Source organism: Musca vetustissima, unplaced genomic scaffold, assembly GCF_032173495.1.
Source record: "Musca vetustissima isolate MV318-11 ecotype Yass unplaced genomic scaffold, APGP_CSIRO_Mvet_v1 utg13007, whole genome shotgun sequence".
Taxonomy (NCBI): Eukaryota; Metazoa; Arthropoda; class Insecta; order Diptera; family Muscidae; genus Musca; species Musca vetustissima.
Window position 1 is genome coordinate 245,550 of NW_026881886.1, and position 23,668 is coordinate 269,217.

At 35.3% G+C, this 23,668-nt stretch overlaps 2 protein-coding genes across 2 annotated transcripts; both read left to right on the forward strand.

Moving 5' to 3' along the window:
- The first annotated feature begins 424 nt into the window (after positions 1-424).
- On the forward strand, positions 425-16,675 carry LOC133327950 (periostin). Its single transcript, XM_061536494.1, has 7 exons — positions 425-510; positions 8,324-8,661; positions 8,748-8,901; positions 12,822-12,998; positions 13,166-13,442; positions 13,513-13,981; positions 15,459-16,675. The coding sequence occupies exons 1-7, from the start codon at positions 431-433 to the stop codon at positions 16,673-16,675; spliced, it is 2,712 nt and encodes a 903-aa protein (XP_061392478.1). The 5' UTR covers positions 425-430.
- Positions 16,676-18,962: 2,287 nt separating this feature from the next.
- Positions 18,963-21,842, forward strand: LOC133327916 (uncharacterized). The gene is made up of 4 exons (XM_061536451.1): positions 18,963-19,235; positions 19,538-19,702; positions 19,768-20,141; positions 21,765-21,842. Exons 1-4 carry the CDS (start codon positions 19,149-19,151, stop codon positions 21,838-21,840), a joined length of 702 nt encoding a protein of 233 aa, XP_061392435.1. The 5' UTR covers positions 18,963-19,148; the 3' UTR covers positions 21,841-21,842.
- The last annotated feature ends 1,826 nt before the right edge of the window (positions 21,843-23,668 follow it).

Sequence of the window (23,668 nt, forward strand, 5' to 3'; positions counted from 1 at the left end):
TTTAACTGTGCTGTGAAAAACAAACCGCAACAAAAACAAAAGCAACTAAAACGCTCTCTTCTCCCTCGCGCGTTGTTCGGAGGCAAATTGAGATCTCTGACAGAAGAAAATTAAAAGATAGAAAAAATTGATTTTCTTGTAACAAGAAAATAAAGTGTGATTTTGAACTGAACAAAGTGCAAAAGTGATCAAGAGATTTCATTTATTTTTTTAATTATTTTGAAATACCAGAAAGTGAGTTGACGAACAGGATTAAACAAAATAAATAAATTAGTTGTGAAAAATCAAAACAAAGAAATTAATGTCAAATTTTTTTTCTCTCTCTATTTTTTTACCTGCAGCAGACACTCATTTTTATTTATTTGTACATCGTAACGGAAGAAGTACCAGAACTTTCGGTTAATTTGAAAGTTGTCGTTTAAACGTTAAAATGAAACGCTTTACTTTAAGTTTTGCTTTGTCGGCATTGCTGCTGATTTCCAGCAATGTTAATGGCCAATATTTTGGAAGGTAAGTTTCAGTTTGCCATTATTGTTTTTGCTAACAAATGCCATTTAAAAAAAGAGCTTGTAATGCATAATTATTCAATTATATGTCATTGTAACCAAACAAAATGAAACATGTCTGCTTTTGATTTTTTTTTTGCAAACAATACCAAAAACCAAGCAAGCACTCATCATCATCACACCAAATACAAAAATTTAGCACAATTTATTTATATATAGAAATAAAACTAAAAAAGAAATTTTGGCATATGGGTTAAGTTTCGGAAAATTCCCAATTGTTTTTGTTGTTGCTGTTATTGCATTGCTAATTAAAAAAATACTACATTTTTTGTTATGGTTTATAGTCCAAAGTAAACCCGAGTAACTAGATTTGTAGCAATTATTTTATTAACGGCTTACAAATTGTGGTGGCTTTAACCCGTTAATGATGAAATATTTAAAAAAAAGTGGAGCGATCATAATTTCAAATTGGTTACAGAAAAAAAAATTGCATGGAAAAATACTGGAAATGTCACTTGGTGTAATATTTTGATAAACACAAGATTTCCAAACTTCAGCCGAGCCTCAAGGTAGCATGTTTCCATAGCTCAAATTTTGTTCTTTTTTTTAAGTCGAATGGTTTCAACTCTGTCCAACTGGGCACACTCTTGGTGAAAACCTTACTAAGACAGAATTTGTGCTCTTCACTAGGAAACTTGCTTACATAGCTGGCATGTGACAGAACTCTCGTTCCATAAGCCGAGCTTAAAAAAGATTTCCAGGCGCGTCGGTCTTTTGCGCAGTTTTTCCAATTTGAAAGACCATTTTCGGCAATGTTGTCTTACACTTCATCTTTCCATCTTTTTCGTGGGCTTCCCCTTCTGCGTTGAACCATCACTCGGCTCGCTTTTATATGCCTTTTGGGCGGAGGCATCTTCATCCATTCTCACAACATGACTTAGCCAACGTAGTCACTGCAGCTCAATACGTCTAACAATGTTGATGTCCGAGAATAGATTGTAAAGCTCGTAGTTCATTCAAGGGCTATATTCACCGTCAACGCAGATCGGCCCATAGATCTTTCGGAGAATTTTAAACTCAAACACTCCAAGAGCTGCATCATCTGCTTGCCCAAGTACCCATGCTTCCGATCCATATAACAGCACGGATAGTATCAACGACTTGTAAAGAGTGAGTTTGGTCTGGTTGGAGGTGGCCTTGTTTCTAAACTGCTTACTTAGACCATAGTAGCATCTGTTGGCCATCACAATCCTTCTCCGAATTTCAAAAATGATGTCATTCGTTGTATTTATGACTGTACCAAGGTATATAAAACCTTTACCTCGAAGTTGGTCCGAGTCTACTGGACGTCTTGCACGTTGATACCATCAGCTTGGTCTTCTCGCCGCTTACTGCCAGACCCATTTTGACAGACTCCTCAATTTGTTCAAAGGTGGCTGTTAACGCTCTGAATGTTAGACCCATTATATCGAAGTCGACGAATAACATATACACTTTGGTGTTCACATTTGCATCTAGTATGACTTTTTCCAGCAGGATGTTGAACAGGTCACGCGACAAATTGTCACCTTGTCTAAATCCTTGATTACTATTCTGACCTCATCTTGGCTAGGTGGTATACAATCCATACGGTCATCTCTTATTGGTTCTGGATTATCTTCTTTACCGCCAACTATTTGATACCCGAAGCTTTTCAAAAATGCTCCTTCCAGAGCCTCAATATGCTGTCTGTATCTGTCAACAGGTTTCCTTCTTCATCTCTACACTTCCTCGACAGTTCTGGTAAAATTGATATGGTTCTTAGATCACCAGGTCCAGTAAGCGAACGGCATTTTGGTACTGTTACCACTCGAGCAGTTTTCCAACATAGGGGAAAAGTTGACGTAGTGTTAACCACGTCCAAAATGACATCAGAGATGTATGGAATAACGCTTCTAATAATAAAAGTAATGGGAATTCCATTAACTTCTATTGATTTTGACTTCACCCTAGGCAACGAAACGAGAAAAATCAATCGAAATCAATAAAACGTCCTATCACAAATGGCTCTGTTCGAATGCGGACAATATTTTTGTTCTCTTAAACCGGTAAATGCAGATCTTTACTCCCACTTCTTTCGCCTTCCATGTTATGTTATAGGCCACTCTGTTGGAATCTCATCGGATAGTTCTGTGAGGTCTAAATGCTAGTCCTCCTAAGCCTACAAATGTATTTCCGTTAACATTGTCCATCAATGACTCTAAATGATGACATTTCTTTTCAACTTAACCTATTTCCAATAGGTCCACCAGGTATTTTTGGGACCTATAACACATACATATATGTATGTATTTGTGAAATTGATTCAATCTCTTGTCACGATCATCCATTGCTGATTTTTCGTTTCCTTCTTCTTCTTCAATTTTTTTTGGTTACAAGCCACTATTGCGATAACCTACTTAGAAGTGCTGCTGGTAACTGAATTTTCTTTCAAGTTAAGCAAAAGCTGAGCTGTGTTGGGTCTGGGTCTGGCTGGTTGACTGGATGGATGACTGTTGTTTGGCTGAATGTTCGGCCTTTATGTTGTTATTTTTTTTCATTTGTGCAACGTCAGTTAAACTCATTGTGCCGTGAAGATGAAACATTCAACAGAAACAATAAAAATAAAACAAAAACGGCAATAATAACAAATTCCAAAGAGGTGGGTAGGTTACAGCAAAAAAAAACTTCGACTTCAGCATTCTTCTTTTTTTCTGCAGACGGGGTTTTTTTTTGTTTGTTTTAAACTTTGCCAAGATTTGCACGATTTGTCTTTAATGCCTAGCATTGAAACAACAACCAACAGCTCAATGTTTTTTTTAGTTGTTATTGCAGCAGCAAAAAACGGTTATTCTGTAAAGAATGTCTTATGAAAAAATTGCAACATCTCAGGGTTTTTTTTTCTTCAAGATTTATAAAAGGTTTTTATTTTGTTTCTTCCATGAAAGAGCTTCCTTCTTATATGCCATAAAGCTTGGGTTTAATCACTAATTAAGGTCACCAATCAGCTGACATCAACACAAACATGTGTTTCTTTTACTCCAAGTGTGTCATTTTAGAAAAGAAGGGCAAACAAAAAAGTATCTGAAATGAACAAATCTCTCTTTTTTTGCGTACCAATCGCCGGACCCATTCAATGTCTTGTGGTAATTTCACTTGACGAATATGTAAATAAATGGGAATAAACAAATTTCATTTGCCCACTAAAAGTTTACGTTCGAAGTTAGATATCCATCCATCCACCAACAACAAATTTGAGGTGTCAATATTGTTTCCAAGAAAAAGAAAGTTGTAGTTCATTGTCGTCCCCGATGTTGATGTTGGCAGATGAAGGTGGTGTCGCTGTCATTGTAGCAAATCTATATACATATGTTTGTACGCCCATATTATTATTATATAGTTGCGAAAAATTAATATTTACCTATGCCAAAAAATAAAAAAAAAAAAGAAATTGAAAATGAAAATTTTTAGGTTTTCAAAGACATGGGAGTTATCTTACCAACATTACAGTCTTCACGGTATTTAGCATCCATAATGAGTGTACGAACTTGGAAATAATGAAATACTGGCCATATCCTCTATCTATGAATTTTGAAAATGTCTCGTAGGCTGCTGTTCATGGATAACGATTTCGCGTATTCAGCCAGTAGATCGTTAAAGATAGTGTTCAAAATACTTTGAACCTAATTTTATATTACAGAAGATTTGATTGTTGGAGTGGTTAAGAGATGAGTCTAAAATCCCACATGCAACGCTGATAAGACTGTGGTTGTTGGTGTTGAGATTTTATGACCCACACTATGGCGAAACTCTCCACAGATCAAATTATATTATTAGAACAAATAGTTTACTGATACATATTGTGTTTGAGATTAGGCTAAGCAAGAGTAGTTTATTTGGAACCTAAGGATAAATATTTTACAATAACTATAGAGGAATAAGTCTCCTTCCCATCGCATATAAAGTGCTATCCAGCGCGCTGTGTGAACGACTGAAGCCAATGGCAATGATATTATTTTATCAGTGTCACGTTCTACCTATTCGTCGACTATAAAGCCACATTCGACAGCTCTATCCGTTCAGAGGTGTCTAAAGCCATGTCTGCATTTCACATTCCTGCAAAATTAATATGGCTATGCAGGATAACTTTAACTAGTATAATGTCAGCAGTTAAAGTCGGAAAGGACCTGTCGCAGCCCTTCAATATCGAACGAGAATTCAGAAATGGTAACTGTTTGTCGTGTGACCTTTTTAACATCCTGCTGGAAAAGGTCATACGAGAGGCAAAGGTGAACAGAAATGGCGCTCTGTACACCAAACAACACATGTTACTCGCTTACGCCGATAACATCGTCATAATGGGTCTGACATTGAAAGTGGTAACAGCCACCTTTGAACAAATTGAGGAGTCTGCCAAAGTGGAACTGGCAGTAAATGGCGAAAAGACCAAGCTGATGGTATCAAGGCGCAGGCAAAAGGAAACGAGATGTACCCATAGTTCCTTTTGAGAATATGCATAGAATCACATTCTGAGTTTATTTATGCATGTCCGTTCGTCCGTCTGTTGGTGTTAAATTTTAAACAAAGTGCAGGTCGTATTTATAATCCGAATTATATGAAATTTAGCACAGCTCATTTATTTGGCCCTATTGAAATTGGAAAAATCGGTTCAGATTTAGATATAGCTCCCATATATATTTTCGTCCGAATGGTGCACCAAAGTCCCTATATATCTTTCGATTTAGACGAAATTTGGCATAATGTACTGAATTGAGTCTAGAGTGGTGTCTGTCAAGTTTCGTGAAAATCGGTGCAGATTTTTCCATCTTGCCTGCCCTATCACAAATTGTTCAGTTGGAATATTTTCATAGTGAACATAATCCTGGCGATTCTTTCACCTCATACCTTCTATCCAAATGGAAATGTTAGTCCTCCTCTTAAGACTGACTATTCAAAGTAGTCAGAACTCTTCGCTATCAATTCGTTCGCCTATATTGAATTTTCTCCAATAGTTAAAATCTGAGCAAACGATAGACGTTTAAGCTTTCGGGAGCAATTTAAGATGTCATAGCACACTTATAAAATTCTTCAGCGATTTTAGTATGTCTGGGATGCCCACTTCATGGTGGAGACTATAAAACTTCTGCTTTATATCCAAATATCTAAAATCATCCCAAAAGGCCACGTCATTTTTCAATTTTAATTATTAATTGCTCGTATTTCCTTTAATTTTGTTTTGAATTTGTGCATTCAAAACAAACAAAAAACAATGCCAATTTTCTAGAATGAAAAAAAAAAAATCGACAACGTTATTGTAAAAAAGCCATTAATATGTAAAAGTGTGCGGTTGCGCGACGTTTGATTATCAAAAAACAACACAGTTAAAAAAATAAATTCAACGGAATTGAAAATGAATGAAAATAATAATACAAAGAAAAAAAAGAAAGAAATAATAATAAAAAAACGTAACATGTAATAAATATAAAAATCAACAACAATCATCATATAAACACCTCGGGTGACTCATAGAATACGAGGGGGGTAATTATTTGGTTTTTTTAAGTCTTCAAAATTAAATGCAAGTAGTTTGTATAGAAATATATGTCGATGTCCGCGTATAAATTGTAAAGCTCGTGGTTCATTCGACGCCGATATTCACCGTCGACGAAGATCGGCCCGTAGATCTTTTGGGGAATTTTTCTTTCAAACACCCCAAGAGCTGCCTCATCTGCTTGCGCAAGTACCCATGCTTCAGATATAATAGCACGGGTAGTATCAGATATAATAGCACGGGTAGTATCAGCGTCTTGTAAAGTGTGAGTTTGGTCTGGCGGGAGGTGGCCTTGTTTCTAAACTGCTTACTCAGACCATAGTAGCATCTGTTGGCCAACACTATCCTTCTCCGAATTTCAAAACTGATGTCATTCGTTTTATTTATGGCGGTTCCAAGATATATAAAATCTTTGACTACCTCGAAGTTGTAGTTATCAAGTTTCATAGTTGGTCCGATTCTACTGGACGTCTTGCGCGTTGATACCATCAGCTTGGCCTTCTCGTCGTTTATTGCCGGACCCACTTTGACAGACTCCTTCTCAATTTGTTCAAAGGTGGCTTTTACCGCTCGCAATGTTCGACCCATTATATCGATTAACATGTTTTTTTTTTTGGTGTACAGAGTGCCATTTCTGTTAACTTTTGCCTCTCGTCATGACTTTTTCCAACAGGTTGTTAAAAAATGATCACACGACAAACTGTCACCTTGTCTTAATCCTCGTTCGGTATTGAAGTGCTCCGATAGCTCCCTTCCAACTTTACTGCTGATCTTGTGCCACTGGCTTTAGACATGGCTTTAAACACATCTGAACGGATAGGGCTGTCGAATGCGGCTTTTTAGTCGACGAATGACATTTTGTTGGTTTTGGGTTTGACGGTGAAATTTTGGAACTTGATTTTTTTTAATAATAATGCAGTTAATCTGATATTTCAAGCACGTTCATGTTAATGTAGGTGAATCAAACCCATTGTTTTGACACATGATGTGATTCTTCTTTTTTTAATTATTTTTTTTTTTTGGAGAATGTTTACTGCGTTTTTTTGCACATAGCATGAATCCTGTTTTGGCACTGTTATTTATTATATTTATTTATTTTTGAATTTAATAAATAAAATGAATTATTAACCGCAAAAAGTCTAGAATGATGTGTGTTAAATTTCGTGAAAAACGGTTCAGATTTAGATACAGCTTCTATATCTGACCAAATGAAAAATTTAGTATCGGTTGCAGAATGACATGTTTATGAATCCAATTTCATTTTACTGGTCCTTTAAAAATGCGACGTCTGTTAGAATTCATCTGTTGAATATACCCAAAGTGGTGAAGGTTATCATATAGTCGGCTCCATCCGACTTTACCATTTTCCTTACTGGTTTTTTAATAAAATGATGTGTGGTCCTTCTACTTCGTTCTCATTAACTTTGAAAAATGTTGAGGCACGTTGGACCTAATTTATGACAAATGATCGCCAAACATTTTCGGCATTCTAATTGCGATTCGAATGGAAGAGAATATTCAATTTCATTTTTATTCAATTATTTACCGAGAGGGGATTGTGATTTTGACACTGATTTCTTGTTATCTGTTTTGAAAGATTTTTTTTTCGAGTTGCGAGGAAAATTAATAGCTACCAGCCAAGTTGAAATTTTTGAGCTATTCGGTTCGGTTGGTTTGTTTATTATTCTTCTTCCGTAATAGACCGTTCCATCAGCCACAACACCAGAACACATGTGGATCTCCCTTGATGTTAGGCAACCAAATTACTCGCATTTGTATTCAAAGAGCGCGGGGGCGGGCTAATATATTTATAAGACTAATATGGCAAATATTTTAGCCATAATAATTGTTCGCTTTATTTTTTTATTTTTATTTTTTTAAATAATTCTCATGAACTGTGAAACGACTTTAGAATTCCGTCATTTTAAATTGTGCCAAAAAAGGCAGACGGCGGAAAGTTTGAATTATTTTTTTTTTCTTGGAGTTGGGTGCTAATTTTGGTGTTGGTGCTGCGGGAGTAATTCGGTATTTTCTTTTGTTTGGGATCTCGGCTCATTTGCATATTTTTGATAATGTAACCGAGCAGAGATCTTTAAAGAGCATGACATTGGTGTGTCTTTTTGTTTGTTTATAATTTGTTTGAAATTGTTGTTTTTGCTTTGTTTTGTTATGTTTGTTTTTGTTTTTGCATGCTAAAACACAATATTTGTTGCCTGTTGTGCGTCTTTGTTTTTTGTTCCATTTATAGTTTAATGTCTCACATCCAAACGCCAAGTTTTCACATACTTGAACCCATAACACCACCCCTAACAACAACATTTTATACAACACCAACACATCATCAGCAACAACAACTACCATATCAATCACAAGCTTCAACCACCACCACCTCAAGACAAAGCTATATTTGGCCACAATTGTTTAATACTTTATTACCAATTAATACGCCATTCAATAGCTATGAACCCGAGGCGGAATTTGTGCCACTAGAAGCTCAGGAGAATCCTCACAATCCACATGGCAGGACATCGACGACGACAACAACAACGACCACAACATCCAATGGCAGCGAAGAGAAACCATTTGGTAAGTTTTGATTTACTTTTTTTTCTCAAGAGAATGAAATTTGTTCCGGGAACTTCGGCACGTAACTTCTAACATTTTTATTCCAGATGTCGATGTCATCACCAGTGATGTCAATGGCGGCAATGGTCAAGCTCAGCCTGGCTTATTCTTCCATCAATCCTTCCCCTTCTTGGGTAATAATTTCTTCAATAGTTTTGGCGGATTTGGCATTGGCACCCAAGAGGAACCCTGGTGGAAGGGGTAAGTTAACGTAGTAGTAGTGGATTTTTGTTAGGAAAAAATTTTGATTTTTTTTTAAGAGGATTGTCTTTTTTTAAGAATATATTTTGAAGGGTATTCCGCATATTTTTTATACCCTTTACCACACTGAAAATTGTGGTGAAATTGGAAAAAAATCGGTTCATATATATATATATATATATTCGTTCGAATTTAGGTAAATGGTTCGATCTTCACGATATTTGGCATAGCGTACTTATATATATATATACATATATATTTTGGTCCGATTTTAGGTAAATAGTTCACCAAAGTCCCTAAATATCCTTCGATTTGCACGAAATTTGGCATAGCGTACTGAATTGATTCTAGAGTGATGTGCGTTAAGTTTCGTGAAAATAGGATCAGATTTTTATATAGCTCCCATATATATTTTTGTCCGATTTAAGGTAAATGGTGCATCAAAGGTCCTATATCTCCTTCGATTTGCACGATATTTAGCATAGCGTATTGAATCAAGTCTAGAACGATGTGTGTTAATTTTCTTGAAAATCGGATATATCCTTCGATTTGCACGAAATTTGGCATAGCGTACTGAATTGAGTCTAGAATGATGAATGGCGAGTTTTTCAACCAAATTGTCTGTAATTTGATATTTTGGCTACTCATTGGGTACCAAAATTGGGTGACTTTTTAGGGTAGCTTCCATATAACGGTACCTCCCAAATATCGATATTTTGATGATTTTGAGCAAGTTTTTCAACCAAATAGGCTGTAATTTGGTGTTTTGACTTCCCATTATGTAGGAAATCTCCCCACTAAAAATTATCAATATTGGTAAAATTTTTATCGTAGTCTCTATATAACCTTGAAAATTTCGATATTTTAGGGAGTTTGATCACATTTTTAAAACGAATTGATTGTTATTTGGTATTTTGGATACTCATTGAGTAGAAAATCTCCCCAACAAAAATTATGAATATTGGTCCATTTTTTATGGTTGTCCACATATAACGGAACATCAAAATTTCGGTTATTTAGGGAGTTTGAGCATGTTTTTCAAACGATTCGAATTATAATTCCATATTTTGGATTTTTATTGAGTAGAAATCCTGCACACCAAAAACTATCTATATTGGTCCACTTTTTTGGGGTAGTGTCCATATATCGGTACCTCCTGAATTTTTCGATACTTTAGGAAGTTTGATCACGTTTTCCAACCGAATAGGCTGTAATTTGATATTTTGAGTTCCCATTGAGTAGAAAACATCCACAGCAAAAATTATCAATATTGGTCCACTTTTTAGGGTAGTCCCCATATAGCAGTACCCTCAAATATCGATATTTTCGGAAGTTCGATCACCAAATTGTCTATAATTTGGTACTTGGTGTTCTCTTTGGGTAGTAAATCTGTCTACCAAAAATTATCGATATCGGTCCACTTTTCAGGATGGCCCTCATATAACGGTACCCCAAAAAATTAACGGTATTTTAGGCATTTCTCTTAACCAAATTGACTCTATTTTTTGGTTTTCATTACAATTCAAATCTTCCTTTTGTCTTCATATTATGGTGGGATTTTTCCCAGAATATTCTAGTCTTCCTCAGTTCTGCTCTTTTTTTCAGAAAATGTAAAACCCCATTCAAACAAGTAAATAAATAAATTATGCTCCCACATAGTGTGTGTCCAACAAATTTATTAAATTTTGAAAAAAAAATGTTGAAAAAGCGGCAATTTTTCTGTATTAAATTGAATAGCTCCCCTCCAATTCAATTAAATTCAATGTGAGTGAGTGAATATAGCAAAAGATTCCATTCTGCTGCTGCCCCCTCAACTAAATAAAATGACACCATCATTTCTATGGATGGCAGAAATTATTTACAATAGTTGTGTGAGTGTGTTTGAAGAAAGAGAAATAAAAATTATCCGCGGATGGTGGTACCACCGGTCCGGCAAAGTAGGTTTTATATGGCAATCTTATAGTACAAACAAACAACTAAATGGAATTACTGTATGTTTTTACAAACACATATATGTATATATTTATGTACATATTTATGGTGCCAGTATGTATATATAAACAATTATCATCAGTATGTATTGCTAGCTAAGCCACTGACCGCAAACCCTGATCTTAGATAGTTTACTCTTTCAAAGCTAGTTTGACGATCTGAATGCCTGCCTGGTTGCCCGTCTGTTTGTCTGTTTAGAGCAAACAATTTGTCATAATTGCCTGCCTGCATAGCTGTCGCTGTTCTGTTGTAGCCATTCCGTTTGTTCTGGAAGCTTTTTTCTTTCTTTCCTATCTTTCTTTTAATTTCATTGGAATAGCATCTGTCAAACACATCTGGCTATGAATATTTTACTTGATATGCCTACATACATATATGTGTATATATATTTATTTATATATACATGTATGTACATATTAGATTATTGTAGACAAAAATTATTATCAGCTACTAATATTACAATGTCTTTGATTTTGATTTTTGTTGTTGTTGCAATAAAATCTGATAGTTCAATGAACTTTACTAAGATTTTTGGTAGGAATATTTCCTATCAAATGGGAGCCCAAAATACAAAATTATAGGCAATTCCGTTGGAAAAAAATTGCCAAAGCCCCCAAAATTTCGAAATTAATCGGTACTGGTACTTGGCGGCTACCTTTAATAGTGAACAAATATTTTTAATTTTTGGCAGGGAGATTTTCTACCCAATAAGAACTCAAGATACCAAATTTCAACCAATTTGGTTGGAAAACGTCTCCAAGTTCTCAAATTTTCGAAATTTTGACAGTGCCGTTACATGGTGGCTACCCTTAAAAGTGGACCAACATTCACAATTTTGGGTAGGGGGATTTTCTACCCAATATGAACTGGGCCCACAGTCATAATTTTTTGCAGGGAGATTTTTTACCCAATAATAACTCTAGATACCAAATTATAACCAATTTGGTTGGAAAACTTCTCCAAGCTCCCCAAATTTTCGAAATTTTGACAGTGCCGTTACCTTAAAAGTGGACCAACATTCATAATTTTTGTTAGGGAGATTTTCTACCCAATATGATCTCAAGATTCCAAATTACAACAAATTTGGTTGGCAAACATGTTCAAGCTCCCCAAATCTTTGTAATTTTGACAGTGCCGTTACATGGGGGCTACCCTTAATAGTGCACCAATATTCATAATTTTTGGTAGGGAGATTTTCTATCCACTAAGAACTCATAATACCAAATTACAACCAATTTGGTTGAAAAACGTCTCCAAGCTCCCCAAATTTTCGAAATTTAGTCCGTATCGTTACATGGTGGCTGGCCTTAAAAGTGCATCCACAGTCATAATTTTTAGTAGGGATAATTCCCACCAAATGATAATCCAAAATACAAATTTACAACAAATTCGCATGACAAACGTGTTCAAGCACCCAAAATATAGAATATTTTAGTCATTTTTCATTAGTAAAAGTTTCATACAAAATTTTAAGTTGTGATAATTTTTTAATTTTTTTTCGAAATTGATTTTTATTATGAATTTTATAAAATTTAATAGTATAACAGTTTACTCAAACTGTTATACACAAAAAATTGAAAAATAAACACAAAATTAATATAAAATTCAATAAAATTCGTTTGTATGAAGTTATATAGATTTTTCCCTGGTATAACAGTTTGTGTAAACTGTTATACTAATGAAAAAACTTTACAATACGTGATAAAAAATTATATGTGAAATAAATAAAGACTAAATACGAAAAAGTGACAGATTACTTTCCACTTCTTATATATATATGTGTCCACTCAACTTCTTATATAAGAGTCCTTCATCCTTAGATTTTCGAATCGAACAAGGAGGGATTTCAACAAATCCCCTCTAACTTTATTTTTCTTTCTTAATTAATTCCTGCACCTTTCTAATTTATTTCGTTCCGTCTATTTCAGACCCAATGTATGTACCGAAAAAGAAGAAGACGAAAAGGACATGGAAGCCTCGGATGAAACTGAGGAGACCCAAACAGCCGAAGGCACCGAAATTGTTAAACAACCCTCGTATGGACAATTCCATTTCAGTTTGAATTCATGCGTTGAAAAGCCCAACAAATATGTCTGTACACGAGTGTAAGTATGTCAGAGCCCAAAACAGAAAAAGAAGAAGAGTAATGGCTTGACATGGTTGGTGGGCTCTCTTGGTAACACCAGCCAATCTATGAGCCAATATTGATCCAAAAAACACCAAATTGAAATTAAAATGTCTAATTCGTTGTTGTTGTTGTTCAACTTTGCAGTGTAAACAAAAATGGCAAAAAGAAAACTTTGACTGTTTCACGCCAATGCTGTCACGGCTATGCCCGGCCACGTAATGCCGCTTATGCAACACCCTGTGAGAAAATCGATATCAAAGATATTGAGGCAACGGCAGCCGATATGGGAGCCAAAGAGTTTGTGGCAAAGGCCAAAAACAGTGGCCTAGCTGATACGATCAGCTCGAGTAAAAATGTAACCGTCTTCTTGCCACTGGATGAGGCATTCAGTGCCTATGCCGATGCGGCACAGAGTGAGAATGTAAGTGCGATGATGGTGATCTCAATCACGTTTCCTTTTTATTAATCTCATCTTTGTTCGTTTCTTCTAGAATGTGGTTGAAATGAAATCGGATGATGGTGTAAAACAGTTATTCTTGCGCCATGTGGTCGATGGTGAAATCAACTTGGAAGATGTCAGCAATGAACAAATCCTGAAGACCCACGCCGATGGCCAGACCGTGCGCATTAACAGCTATCAAATGCCTTTGACTTTGAGCCGCGAACCCTATCGTTATACTGCCAATTGTGTACCAATTGTTCGTCGCGATAAACTCTCCGAACAGGGTATGGTCCATACATTGGCCGGTGTTATGCCATCGGTTAGTAAAAACGTCATGGATATGATTCGTGAACGCAGCGATATGTCAATAATGCGTACCGTTTTGGAGAACACAAAATTGAGCGAACTGTTGGAGGGCGAGAAACCCATTACGATTTTCGTACCCACCGATAGTGCATTTGATAAATTGGAACCCCATTTGCGTAGAGCTTTGAAGGAGGGCAAGGGTTGTGCTTCAAGTAAGTTGGAGATAATTTTAGATATGATTGAAAATTTCAAAACCACATCATTAGTACAGGGTTTTCCGAAAATTCATATAATTTTTTATTGAAGAAGTAAGAACCTAAAATACAAAATTACAGCTAATTTGGTGAAGAAATGCGTCTGAAATCCTATTAATTCCGAACATTTAGGGACACTTATAAAAGGGGGGCTATACCTAAAATTGGCCGATATTGATTATTTTGGTAGACAGGGCTTCTTCCAGGAGAACCCAAATTACCAAATTGCAGCCAATTCCGTTGAAATTCTCGGTCTGAAATTCTTAAAAACCTTAAAATATCGAAAAATATTCATTATTTTTGATAGAAAAATTTATCACCAAATGAAAACTCAAAATACCAAATTACAGATAATTCGGTTAAAAAACGCGCTATAAAACCTAGAATTCTGAATTTTTAGGGTACTGTTATATGGGGCTATACGTAACCGTGGGTTAATATTAATTATTTTTGGTAGGTAGATTTACCACCCAGACAGATTCCAAAATACCAAATTAAAGTCAATTCGGCTTATAATGTCTTCTGAAATGCCAAAATATCGAATATTGGATCGAATGGTTATATGGGGGCTATAACAAAACGTGGATAGATTTTGATAATTTTTGGTAGGAAGATTTGCTACTCAGTGAGAACCCAAACTAAACTACAGCCAATTCCGTTGAAATTCTCGGTGAGAAATTGTTTAAATATCGAAAAGTAGGGGTTATGGTTATGTGGGGTTATAACTAAAAGTGGGCCGATATTGATTATTTTTGGTAGGAAGATTTACCACCCAGTGAGAACCCAAAATACCAAATTACAGCCAATTCGGTTGAAAACACATCGGCATTAGCTGGGGGCTATAACTAAAAGTGGACCGATATTGATTGTTTTTGGTAGACAGATTTTTCGCCCAGTGAAAACTTCAATCACAAAATTACAGCTAATTCGGCTGAAAAACTTGCTTGAAATTCTTAAAATATCGAAAATTCGAGGTTATGGTCATATATGGGGCCATAAGTAATCATGGTCCGATATTGATTATTTTAGGCTTGAAGATTTGTCACCCAGTGAATTACAGCCAATTAGGTTGAAAGACGTATATGAAATCCTCAAAATACCAAAAATAAGAGCTGTACGTAAATTTCAACCTAATGAGTAACCCAAATATGAAATAAGAGCCAATTCGGTGAACAAAATGTATCTAAAATCATGTTCTGTTTTGAAGTCCAACAAGGTCCGGCAACAATTTAAAAATTTCTCAGTTTTTCAATCTGTGAAATACGAGGTAATAGAAATAAAAAACTTTTGTTGGAAAATGATTTTTTGCAACTTCGGGAGGTCTTTAATTTAAAAAATTTCCCAGGGAAAACCTCAGTATGGATTATTTTTCATTTCCGATTTATTGTTGCATTTACATAATATTAACTGTTGTTGTTTTTCCATTTATTTACAGACATTCTCAAAAATCACATTCTCGATTTGACCTTCTGTTCGGTGGCTTCCGTTGCTGGTGCCAAGACAACCGCTTACAACCTTTTGGGTGAACCCATGCGTATTAATCGTTCTAAGGCAGCGGACGATAGCAAAACGGAAGAACCTGTCATTATCAATGGCATTGCCAAAATTATGGAAGCCGATATTATGGGTAGCAATGGTGTTATGCATGTCATCGATACAATTATGCCCACCGAATCGGCCCTACCCATGTCCTCACTGATGCAAGAGAAGAATGTTACGATTTTCAAACGCCTTCTCGAGGCAGCCGGTCTGGATAATAAATTCGATGATATGGACAATGTAACGGTGTTTGCACCCACCGACAAAGCTCTACAGAATACAAAGTGGGCAAAGATGCTGGAAGAATCGCCCGAACAATTGAAAGGCAACCCGGAACTTGTTGAATTCCTTAACTATCATGTCACTCAGCCCATGGTGAAGACCTGTGATTTGGAAGTGAAAATGTTGCCAACCATTGGCGGTGATAAGGTTCGCATTAATCTCTATTCCACCCATGCTCTGTTCTCGAATGTTATGAATCGTGCCACGGTGAATTGTGCCCGTCTCATTCACTTCGATGACGAAAGTTGTGGTTCCGTTCTGCATCAAGTCGACAAGCCATTGACACCACCCAAAGAGAATCTCTTGCAAATGTTGAAATCGAATCCAAATTATAGTAAATTCTTGGACTTGGTACATATGGCGAATTTGACAGATCTCTTGGCCAATCCTGAGGAAGATTTTACTCTACTGGTACCCAAGAACGATGTCTTCGAAGAATTGGAAGAATCTTTGAACAAGGAACAGGGTGAATTGGAGAATCTCATCAAGACCCATATTGTCAACGATGTGGTCTGTTGTGCTGGCATCATACCCACCAACTGGCCATTTGTACGTTCCATTGAATCGTACAATGGTCATCATTTGCGCATCACCCGTGACCGCCGACCAAAAATTCAAAATGCTGGCATTACCAAATGTGATAATATTGCCACCAATGGCATTATACATGAGATCAATGATGTTATAATTCCCAATACCAGACGCCAGCAACAGCAGCAGGATCAACATCATCACAACGTACCCCATTTCACAACACATCATCAGGTGCCGTCAAGACCTCAACAACATTTCCCCAATGCCGATGATATATTTGGTGATTTATTTTTCTAAAGTGAATTGGAATTTGGAATCGAGGAAATAATTGATTGGCATTCGAATTGAATTTCACTTGTATTGAAATTAATATATACACACATTCATATATAAAATATTCTAATTTTATATTTATACATACATATATAAAATAAAAAACAAATTATATTAATAACAATATTATTTATTAAGCTCTCGAAATGCGATAAACGTTTGATCTGATAACACAACAAATAAATAAATTCGAATATTTGCTATATAAATATCGAAACATACATACACACGATACAATATTGTACTTGAGATATACATATAAAAATAATTATATTGCTTTTATAGTACGAAGAAACACCAACAACAAAAACATAAAATAAATAAAACAAACCCTTCAAAACCAACGGGTTTTGTGTTTGGAGATTTTGTAAACCCTACACCTTAGAGAGGGGAATGTTACATTTGTCCCTCCGCTTAAAACACCTCGAAATATTCACGGGAGACTCGTAAAGAATATTAATTATTGTTTAAGAAAAAAATATATATTTTCGATTTAGCCCTGTCCGACTGTATGTTGAAATCACAATAGCTCGCTCGCAATGTCAGTACCTCCCAAATATCGATATTTTGAGGAGTTTGAGCACGTTTTTCATCCGGATTTGTTGTAATTTGGTACTTTGGGTTCACTTTGGGTAGAAAATCTTCATAGCAAAAATGATCAAGATTGGTCCAGTTAGCCTTCATATAAGGTTTCCTCCCAAATTTCGGTGTTTTGGAGAGTTTTGGAGGGCAAGTTTTTCAACCGAAATTGGTTGTAATTTGGTATTTTGGATTCTCATTGGGTAGAAAATCTCCCCACTAAAAATGATCAATATTGGTCCATTTTTATGGTAGTCCTCATACAACGGAGCCTACAAAATTTCGATTTTTTGGGGAATTTGAGAATTTTTTTCAAACAAATTGGTTGCAATTTGGTATTTTGGGTTCTCATTGAGTAGAAAACCTCCACACAAAAAATTATCAATATCGGTCCCCCATATGGCACTACCTTTCAAAAATCGATATTTTCGGAAATTTTATCGCGTTTTTCAACCAAATCGTCTATATTTTTGTACTTTGAGTTCCCTTTGGGTAGTAAATCTTCCTAACAAAATTTTTTCGACATCGGTCCACGTTTTGGTATAGACCTAATATAAAGGTACCTCCCAAATTTCGGTATTTTGGCCAGGCTTTTCAATCGAATTGGCTGTAATTTGGTATTTTGAGTTCCCATTGGGTGGCCAATATTCCTACAAAAAATTTTCGAAATCGGTCCACATTTTGGTAGTGACCCCTTATAACGTTACCTGCAAAATTTGTGTATTTGATTGCATACAAATTGTCTGTAATTTGGTATTTATAGGTATAGGTCCCATATCTCTCAAAATTTTGGTATTTTGTAATGTTTGGGCACGTTTTTCAAATGAATTGGCTGTAATTTGGTATTTTGGGTTCTGATTGGATGAGATATGTTCCCGAAAAAAATTGTCGATATAGGTCCACGTTTCGATATCGGTTTCTCCCAAATTTTCGATATTCTGGACTTTTTTTACCGAATGGACTCTTATTCAATATTTTGGTTTCACGTTGGGTGTTAAATTTTCGTACTAAAAATTATCAATATCGTTTCCGATTTTAGTATAGCGCCTTATATAACGATTCCGAAAATGTTATCAATATCGGTTCCGATTTTAATATAGCCCCTTTATATAAAGATTCCGAAAATTTTAATTGTTTGGTATTTCATTTTCTTCTGGAGGCAATTTACCATAACATAACCCCATTTGGTCTATCTGCTAAGCATATAACACTGCATGCAATTATTTACTCAAACAGAATTAGAATTCAAAAAAGAGAGCGAACAGAGATTACCGATAAAAAAGATTGCAATGCAATAAATTCTCTCTTGAATTGAAAAGAAAAATATTTAAACAATTCTACCTTTTGCATTCGCCATCAGTACCGATCGGAACGTTGTCAAGTAATATACCAAGAATATTCTTCTATAGAATAAAATAGGAAGAAGAAGAAGAATGTCATCCACAAATTTACCTCCAACCTTTACAAAAGATTTCCATGATGAGGAAGCCTGTCGCAAAATGGAATATCGACAATTTGGTGCTACGGATATGAAGGTGTCCAAAGTTGCATTGGGTGGTGGTACTTTAAGTACCCTATTTGGGTATGTAATCACAAGTGGTACTTGAGTGGGTGTGTGTGTGTGTGTGTGAAGTGTTAAATTAATGCGGATTGTTTAATCAACAGCGAACTGGACGAGGAGGAAGCAATTGCCACAATACACAAAGCCATTCGAGTTGGTATCAATTATATTGATACGGCACCCTATTATGGCCAGGGACGTTCCGAGGAGATATTGGGTAAGGCACTGAAAACTGTACCCCGTTCAGCGTATTACCTGGCAACAAAGGTGGGACGTTATGAGAAGACCTATGATAAGATGTTTGATTTTTCCGCCAAAAAGACCCGAGAGAGTTTTGAAAAAAGTCTCAAGTTGCTGGGTTTGGACTATGTGGATGTTATACAGGTACGAGGTTACTTGGCGGATTTATTTTGTAGATTTTAAAGTGATAAGAACAATAGCATTAATATTCCATTAAAAAATATTAATGGTGTTTATTTGTTGTTTGTACAGAGGCAGCATGGATTTGTTTGTTCTCTTCCTTCATCTCTCTCTCTATGCAATAAATAAACACAGCTGATCAACAGCAGCTGAGAAAACCAAGACAAATAATTAATTGCCAAATTAAGGCTTTTTGAATAACTTAGAATTTAGTTAAATGTCTGCATTAATTCTAGATAAAATTTCTGTGTTTTTATGTTTAATAGATCCACGACATCGAATTCGCCAAGGACTTGGATATTGTATTGAATGAATGCCTACCGGAATTGGAGAAAATTGTCAAAGAAGGCAAGGCCAAATATATTGGTGTTACCGGTTATCCTTTGAAGGTGCTCAAGGAATGTATACAACGGGCCAATGGTAGATTTAATGTGAGTACTGGTCTACTACAATTATTAAAAAACATAACTAAAAAACTATTAATTTTCCCCAAAAGGTTGTTTTATCCTATGCCCGCAACACTTTACTGGATGACAGTCTTAAATCCTATTTGGAATACTTTCAACAACAAAATCTGGCCATTGTTTGTGCCGCCGGACATGGTGTCGGTATTTTAACGAATCGTGGTCCCCAACCCTGGCATCCGGCCCAAGATGAAATAAAACAATTATGCCAAAAAGCGGCTAGCATTTGTAAAGATGCGAATATCGAACTTGGCAAACTGGCCATGTATCATTTTCTGCAACTGGATGGTCCGTCGACGTTTTTGGTCGGCATGCAGACACGTCATTTGCTGGACATGAATTTGACTGCCTACTATAGTGGCCTAAACAAAAAGGAACAGGAAGTGCTGCAGCTCTTGAAAGATACGTAAGTCGAACAAATAAAAAAAAAAAACGAATAGTAACTGGTTTTTGGATTAATACCACATTTCTCTATGTTGGCCGTCATCCGCCACACTAATGACATGCCTCTGCCAGTGACAAAGAGAAAGAAAAGTAAAAAAAAAAACATTCGAACAACCACAACTGAAATTGTGCAATTCGGCTACCATGTAAACGTGTTGCCAGGAAGATGAACAAGTTGCCATAAATAGTTATAAAAAGTGATTGCTTTGAACCAGACACATCTATCCTAGCCTAGCCTCACAAATACCTGTTGTCAATTGCATAATATGTGTCGCCGTTTATTATCATCACATCGTGTGTCCATTATATGGGACGGACTAAATGCTTTATAACCATTCCATTGACATGGTTAGGTATCGAAAAGAGACCAAGTCGAATTGGATGGAAACCAAACATTGGTAAAATTATTATCAGGAAAAAATGGGTTCAGTGATGATTTCGGTATAAACCTCCTTATAATTGGGCTCTTCCAATTTTTTTTATCTTGAGGATTTGACACAATATTTATGAATATATCCAAATCTCAACCGATTTCCACGAAACTCAGCACACATCACTATAGACTCAATTTAGTACGCTACACCAAATTTCGCAGACAGACGATCGGACATGCATAAATCGACTCAGAAAGTAATTCTATGCTTATCCTCAAAAGGAGCCATGTGTCTAAATCGTTTCCTTTTGGCCTGATACAAACAAATGCACAAATACATGATACCCTGTACTAGTGATGTAGCCGGGCCTACGGACAATATGAAAATGGTCTTTAGTCTAAGGGGAACTTGGTGAGAATCGGTTCATATTTAGATATATATCCCATATATATGATATCGTCCGATTTTATATAAAGACGACGAATTAAGACTATGGATAGCCCTTCTTTAACCTAACTCCCAGATTTTCGGTTTTTGTTATTTTTGGTGATCCATAAAAGATCTTGCATGAATGTCCCTATCAAAAATTTATTTTTTTAAATTACCGGGAATGAACGACCCATTGTTAAGGAGGGGCTAAGAATATAAAACATCTAAGCTTTGATAGTTTGTGTCGGGACAAATGCTTTGATATATAATTAAATTATATAAAAATAGATAACAATTACAAAATACATGTTTTTTACACAAAATTTACCTTTACGGCTTTAATCACTTTATCCTTGTAATGCATAATCCCCACCCGACAACAATGACCCACCAACTAATTTTTATTGGCCATCGGACATTAACGAAACTCCCCAGCATTTGTTTGTTGTTGATGTTGCAACATTAATTCACTTGTGGTGATGTTGGTGCCTCGGACCATCAGCTACTGTAGCCTATAATTTGTTGTAAAATGTTGTCTTGTTTTGTTGCTATTGCAATCTTTCATTAACATCTCCATTATTAAACACAACACAAATTTCACGATCATTATCAATGCTAAATTAAAAAAAATAAAAACAACAAAAAAAAAACATTATTAAGTTATGCCTATTTTGTTGTTGTAATAATATAATTTGTTTTTCCTTATTTTTTTTATTTACCTCTTGGGCTCTTCCTTACAACTACCACACATTGGACTTCAACGATGACGACACAACGAAAAGTGTTTTTAACAAATCACTCAACTGGGAGGGTAATGAACTGGAATGCTACTGGGCTGCCATGAATAAGAAGAAATGAAATGTGAAAAATTAAATTAATTAAAAAACATTTCCATTAAATTGTAAGAATTTGTTTTGTATTCAGATTTTGAAAAACATTTTATAAAAGTGAAACTATTGTTTTATAGGTTACGTAGTGGATCAATAATAAATGTTCTTATTAATAAAACTATGACAAAAAGTCGTGATCACGGTCAGTATGGTCACGGTGTATGGGAAATTTCTAAAGCGTTTGGCGAGTATATAAAGAACCCAGAAGAACATGTATGGCTCTTCAAAGACAAAGAAAATTCACTATTCGTATATTCTCTTCGTCCTTTTTTATCCGATCCTTGGTTAGAAAACACTAATAAATTTGGAATTAATTGGACATATATCTTCCAATCGAATTGCAATTCATCTTTTATAATTCTTGGAGAGCTAGAAACTATCATGCATGAATATGTAGGTATATGTCCCGTTTTAGGCAATGCTCCCATAGAGCGCTACCTTCTGATTTTAACAATTAAAAATATTTTGGACAGATTATAGTTTGATTCTGGTTTCTGATAAGATGCAAATCTCTCTACCAAAAAATAAGTGATTTTGGTCTACTTTTAGGTATGGCCCCCAATATAATGGTGGCACCCTATATTTTTTGGTATTTTTAGGATTTGGTGGCAAAATTTCCAATCGAATTATCTGTAATTCAATATTTTGGGTTCTCATTGAATAGAAAATCTCCCTATCAAAAATATTAAGAATTTTTTCAACCGAATTGGCTATAATTTAATATTTTGGGTACTCAATGAATAAAAAAACTCCCTATCAAAAATAATCGATATTGGTCCATATCTAGGTATGGCCCTCATATAGAGGTAACCTCAATTTTCGGTATTTTAAGGAATTTTGGACACGTTTTTCAACCGAATTAACTGGGATTTAATATTTTGTGTTCTCATTGAATAAAGAATTCCCATATCAAAATTTATCAATGTTGGTCCATATTTAGGTATATGCCCCGTGTAGAGGTAACCTCAATTTTCAGCATTTTGGACACGTTTTCCAACCGAATTGTCTATAATTTAATATTTTGGGTTCTCTCTCATTGCATAGAAAATATTCCTACAAAAATGATCAGTATTGATCCATATTTAGGTATAGCCCCCATATAGAGTTTACCAAAATGTTCGATATTTTAAGGAATTTTGGACACGTTTTTCAACCTAAATAGTTACAATTTAATATTTTGGGTACTCATTGGATAGAAAATCTTCCTACCAAAAGTTATGAGTATTTTCGGTATTTTGAAAATTTTGGTTATAATTTCCAAATCATTTCAATATAATATGATATTTTTTTATTCTTATTGGGTACAATATTTCCTTACCAACATGTATATATATTTCCTCATGAACAGGCTTCCTTATAACAAAATATCCGATTTTCAGCATTTTGTCGATTTTTAAATGTTAGGAACATTTTCCAACAAAATTAACTGCAATTGAGTGGGTGCATGTACCCATCAAATTACAAAATGTTTTTGGAAAACATTTTTGGGTGTGAGTCTAATTTCTTGGGTTATTCCCTATACAACGATACCGCTTATGTTTAATTTTCAACTTTTTGAGATTATATTTTCCTGAAGAACTTTTTTTCTTAATGCCAATCAGGAGTACTTCTGTAAATATTTTAATAAACGTGCATTAGATCTTTTTGAAATCTATAAAGCAACAAATTTAGCTTGTTTTGAGGTTTTGTTTACTTGTTCAATTTTGAGGTTATGTTTTTCTCCTTTGAGGGGAAATTAAATTACCCATGCGCACAAAACGTGTCAATATTTTAATAACCATTACAAATGATATAAA

Excerpts from the sequence above, each read along its gene's own strand:
- LOC133327950 (XM_061536494.1), top strand. The coding sequence starts at position 431 with ATGAAACGCTTTACTTTAAGTTTTGCTTTGTCGGCATTGCTGCTGATT. Across the intron at positions 8,902-12,821 it reads GAGGAACCCTGGTGGAAGGG|ACCCAATGTATGTACCGAAA; the intron begins GTAAGTTAACGT and ends CGTCTATTTCAG. Across the intron at positions 12,999-13,165 it reads AAATATGTCTGTACACGAGT|TGTAAACAAAAATGGCAAAA; the intron begins GTAAGTATGTCA and ends TCAACTTTGCAG.
- LOC133327916 (XM_061536451.1), top strand. The coding sequence starts at position 19,149 with ATGTTTGATTTTTCCGCCAAAAAGACCCGAGAGAGTTTTGAAAAAAGT. Across the intron at positions 19,236-19,537 it reads ACTATGTGGATGTTATACAG|ATCCACGACATCGAATTCGC; the intron begins GTACGAGGTTAC and ends TATGTTTAATAG. Across the intron at positions 20,142-21,764 it reads CTGCAGCTCTTGAAAGATAC|TGTTTTTAACAAATCACTCA; the intron begins GTAAGTCGAACA and ends CACAACGAAAAG.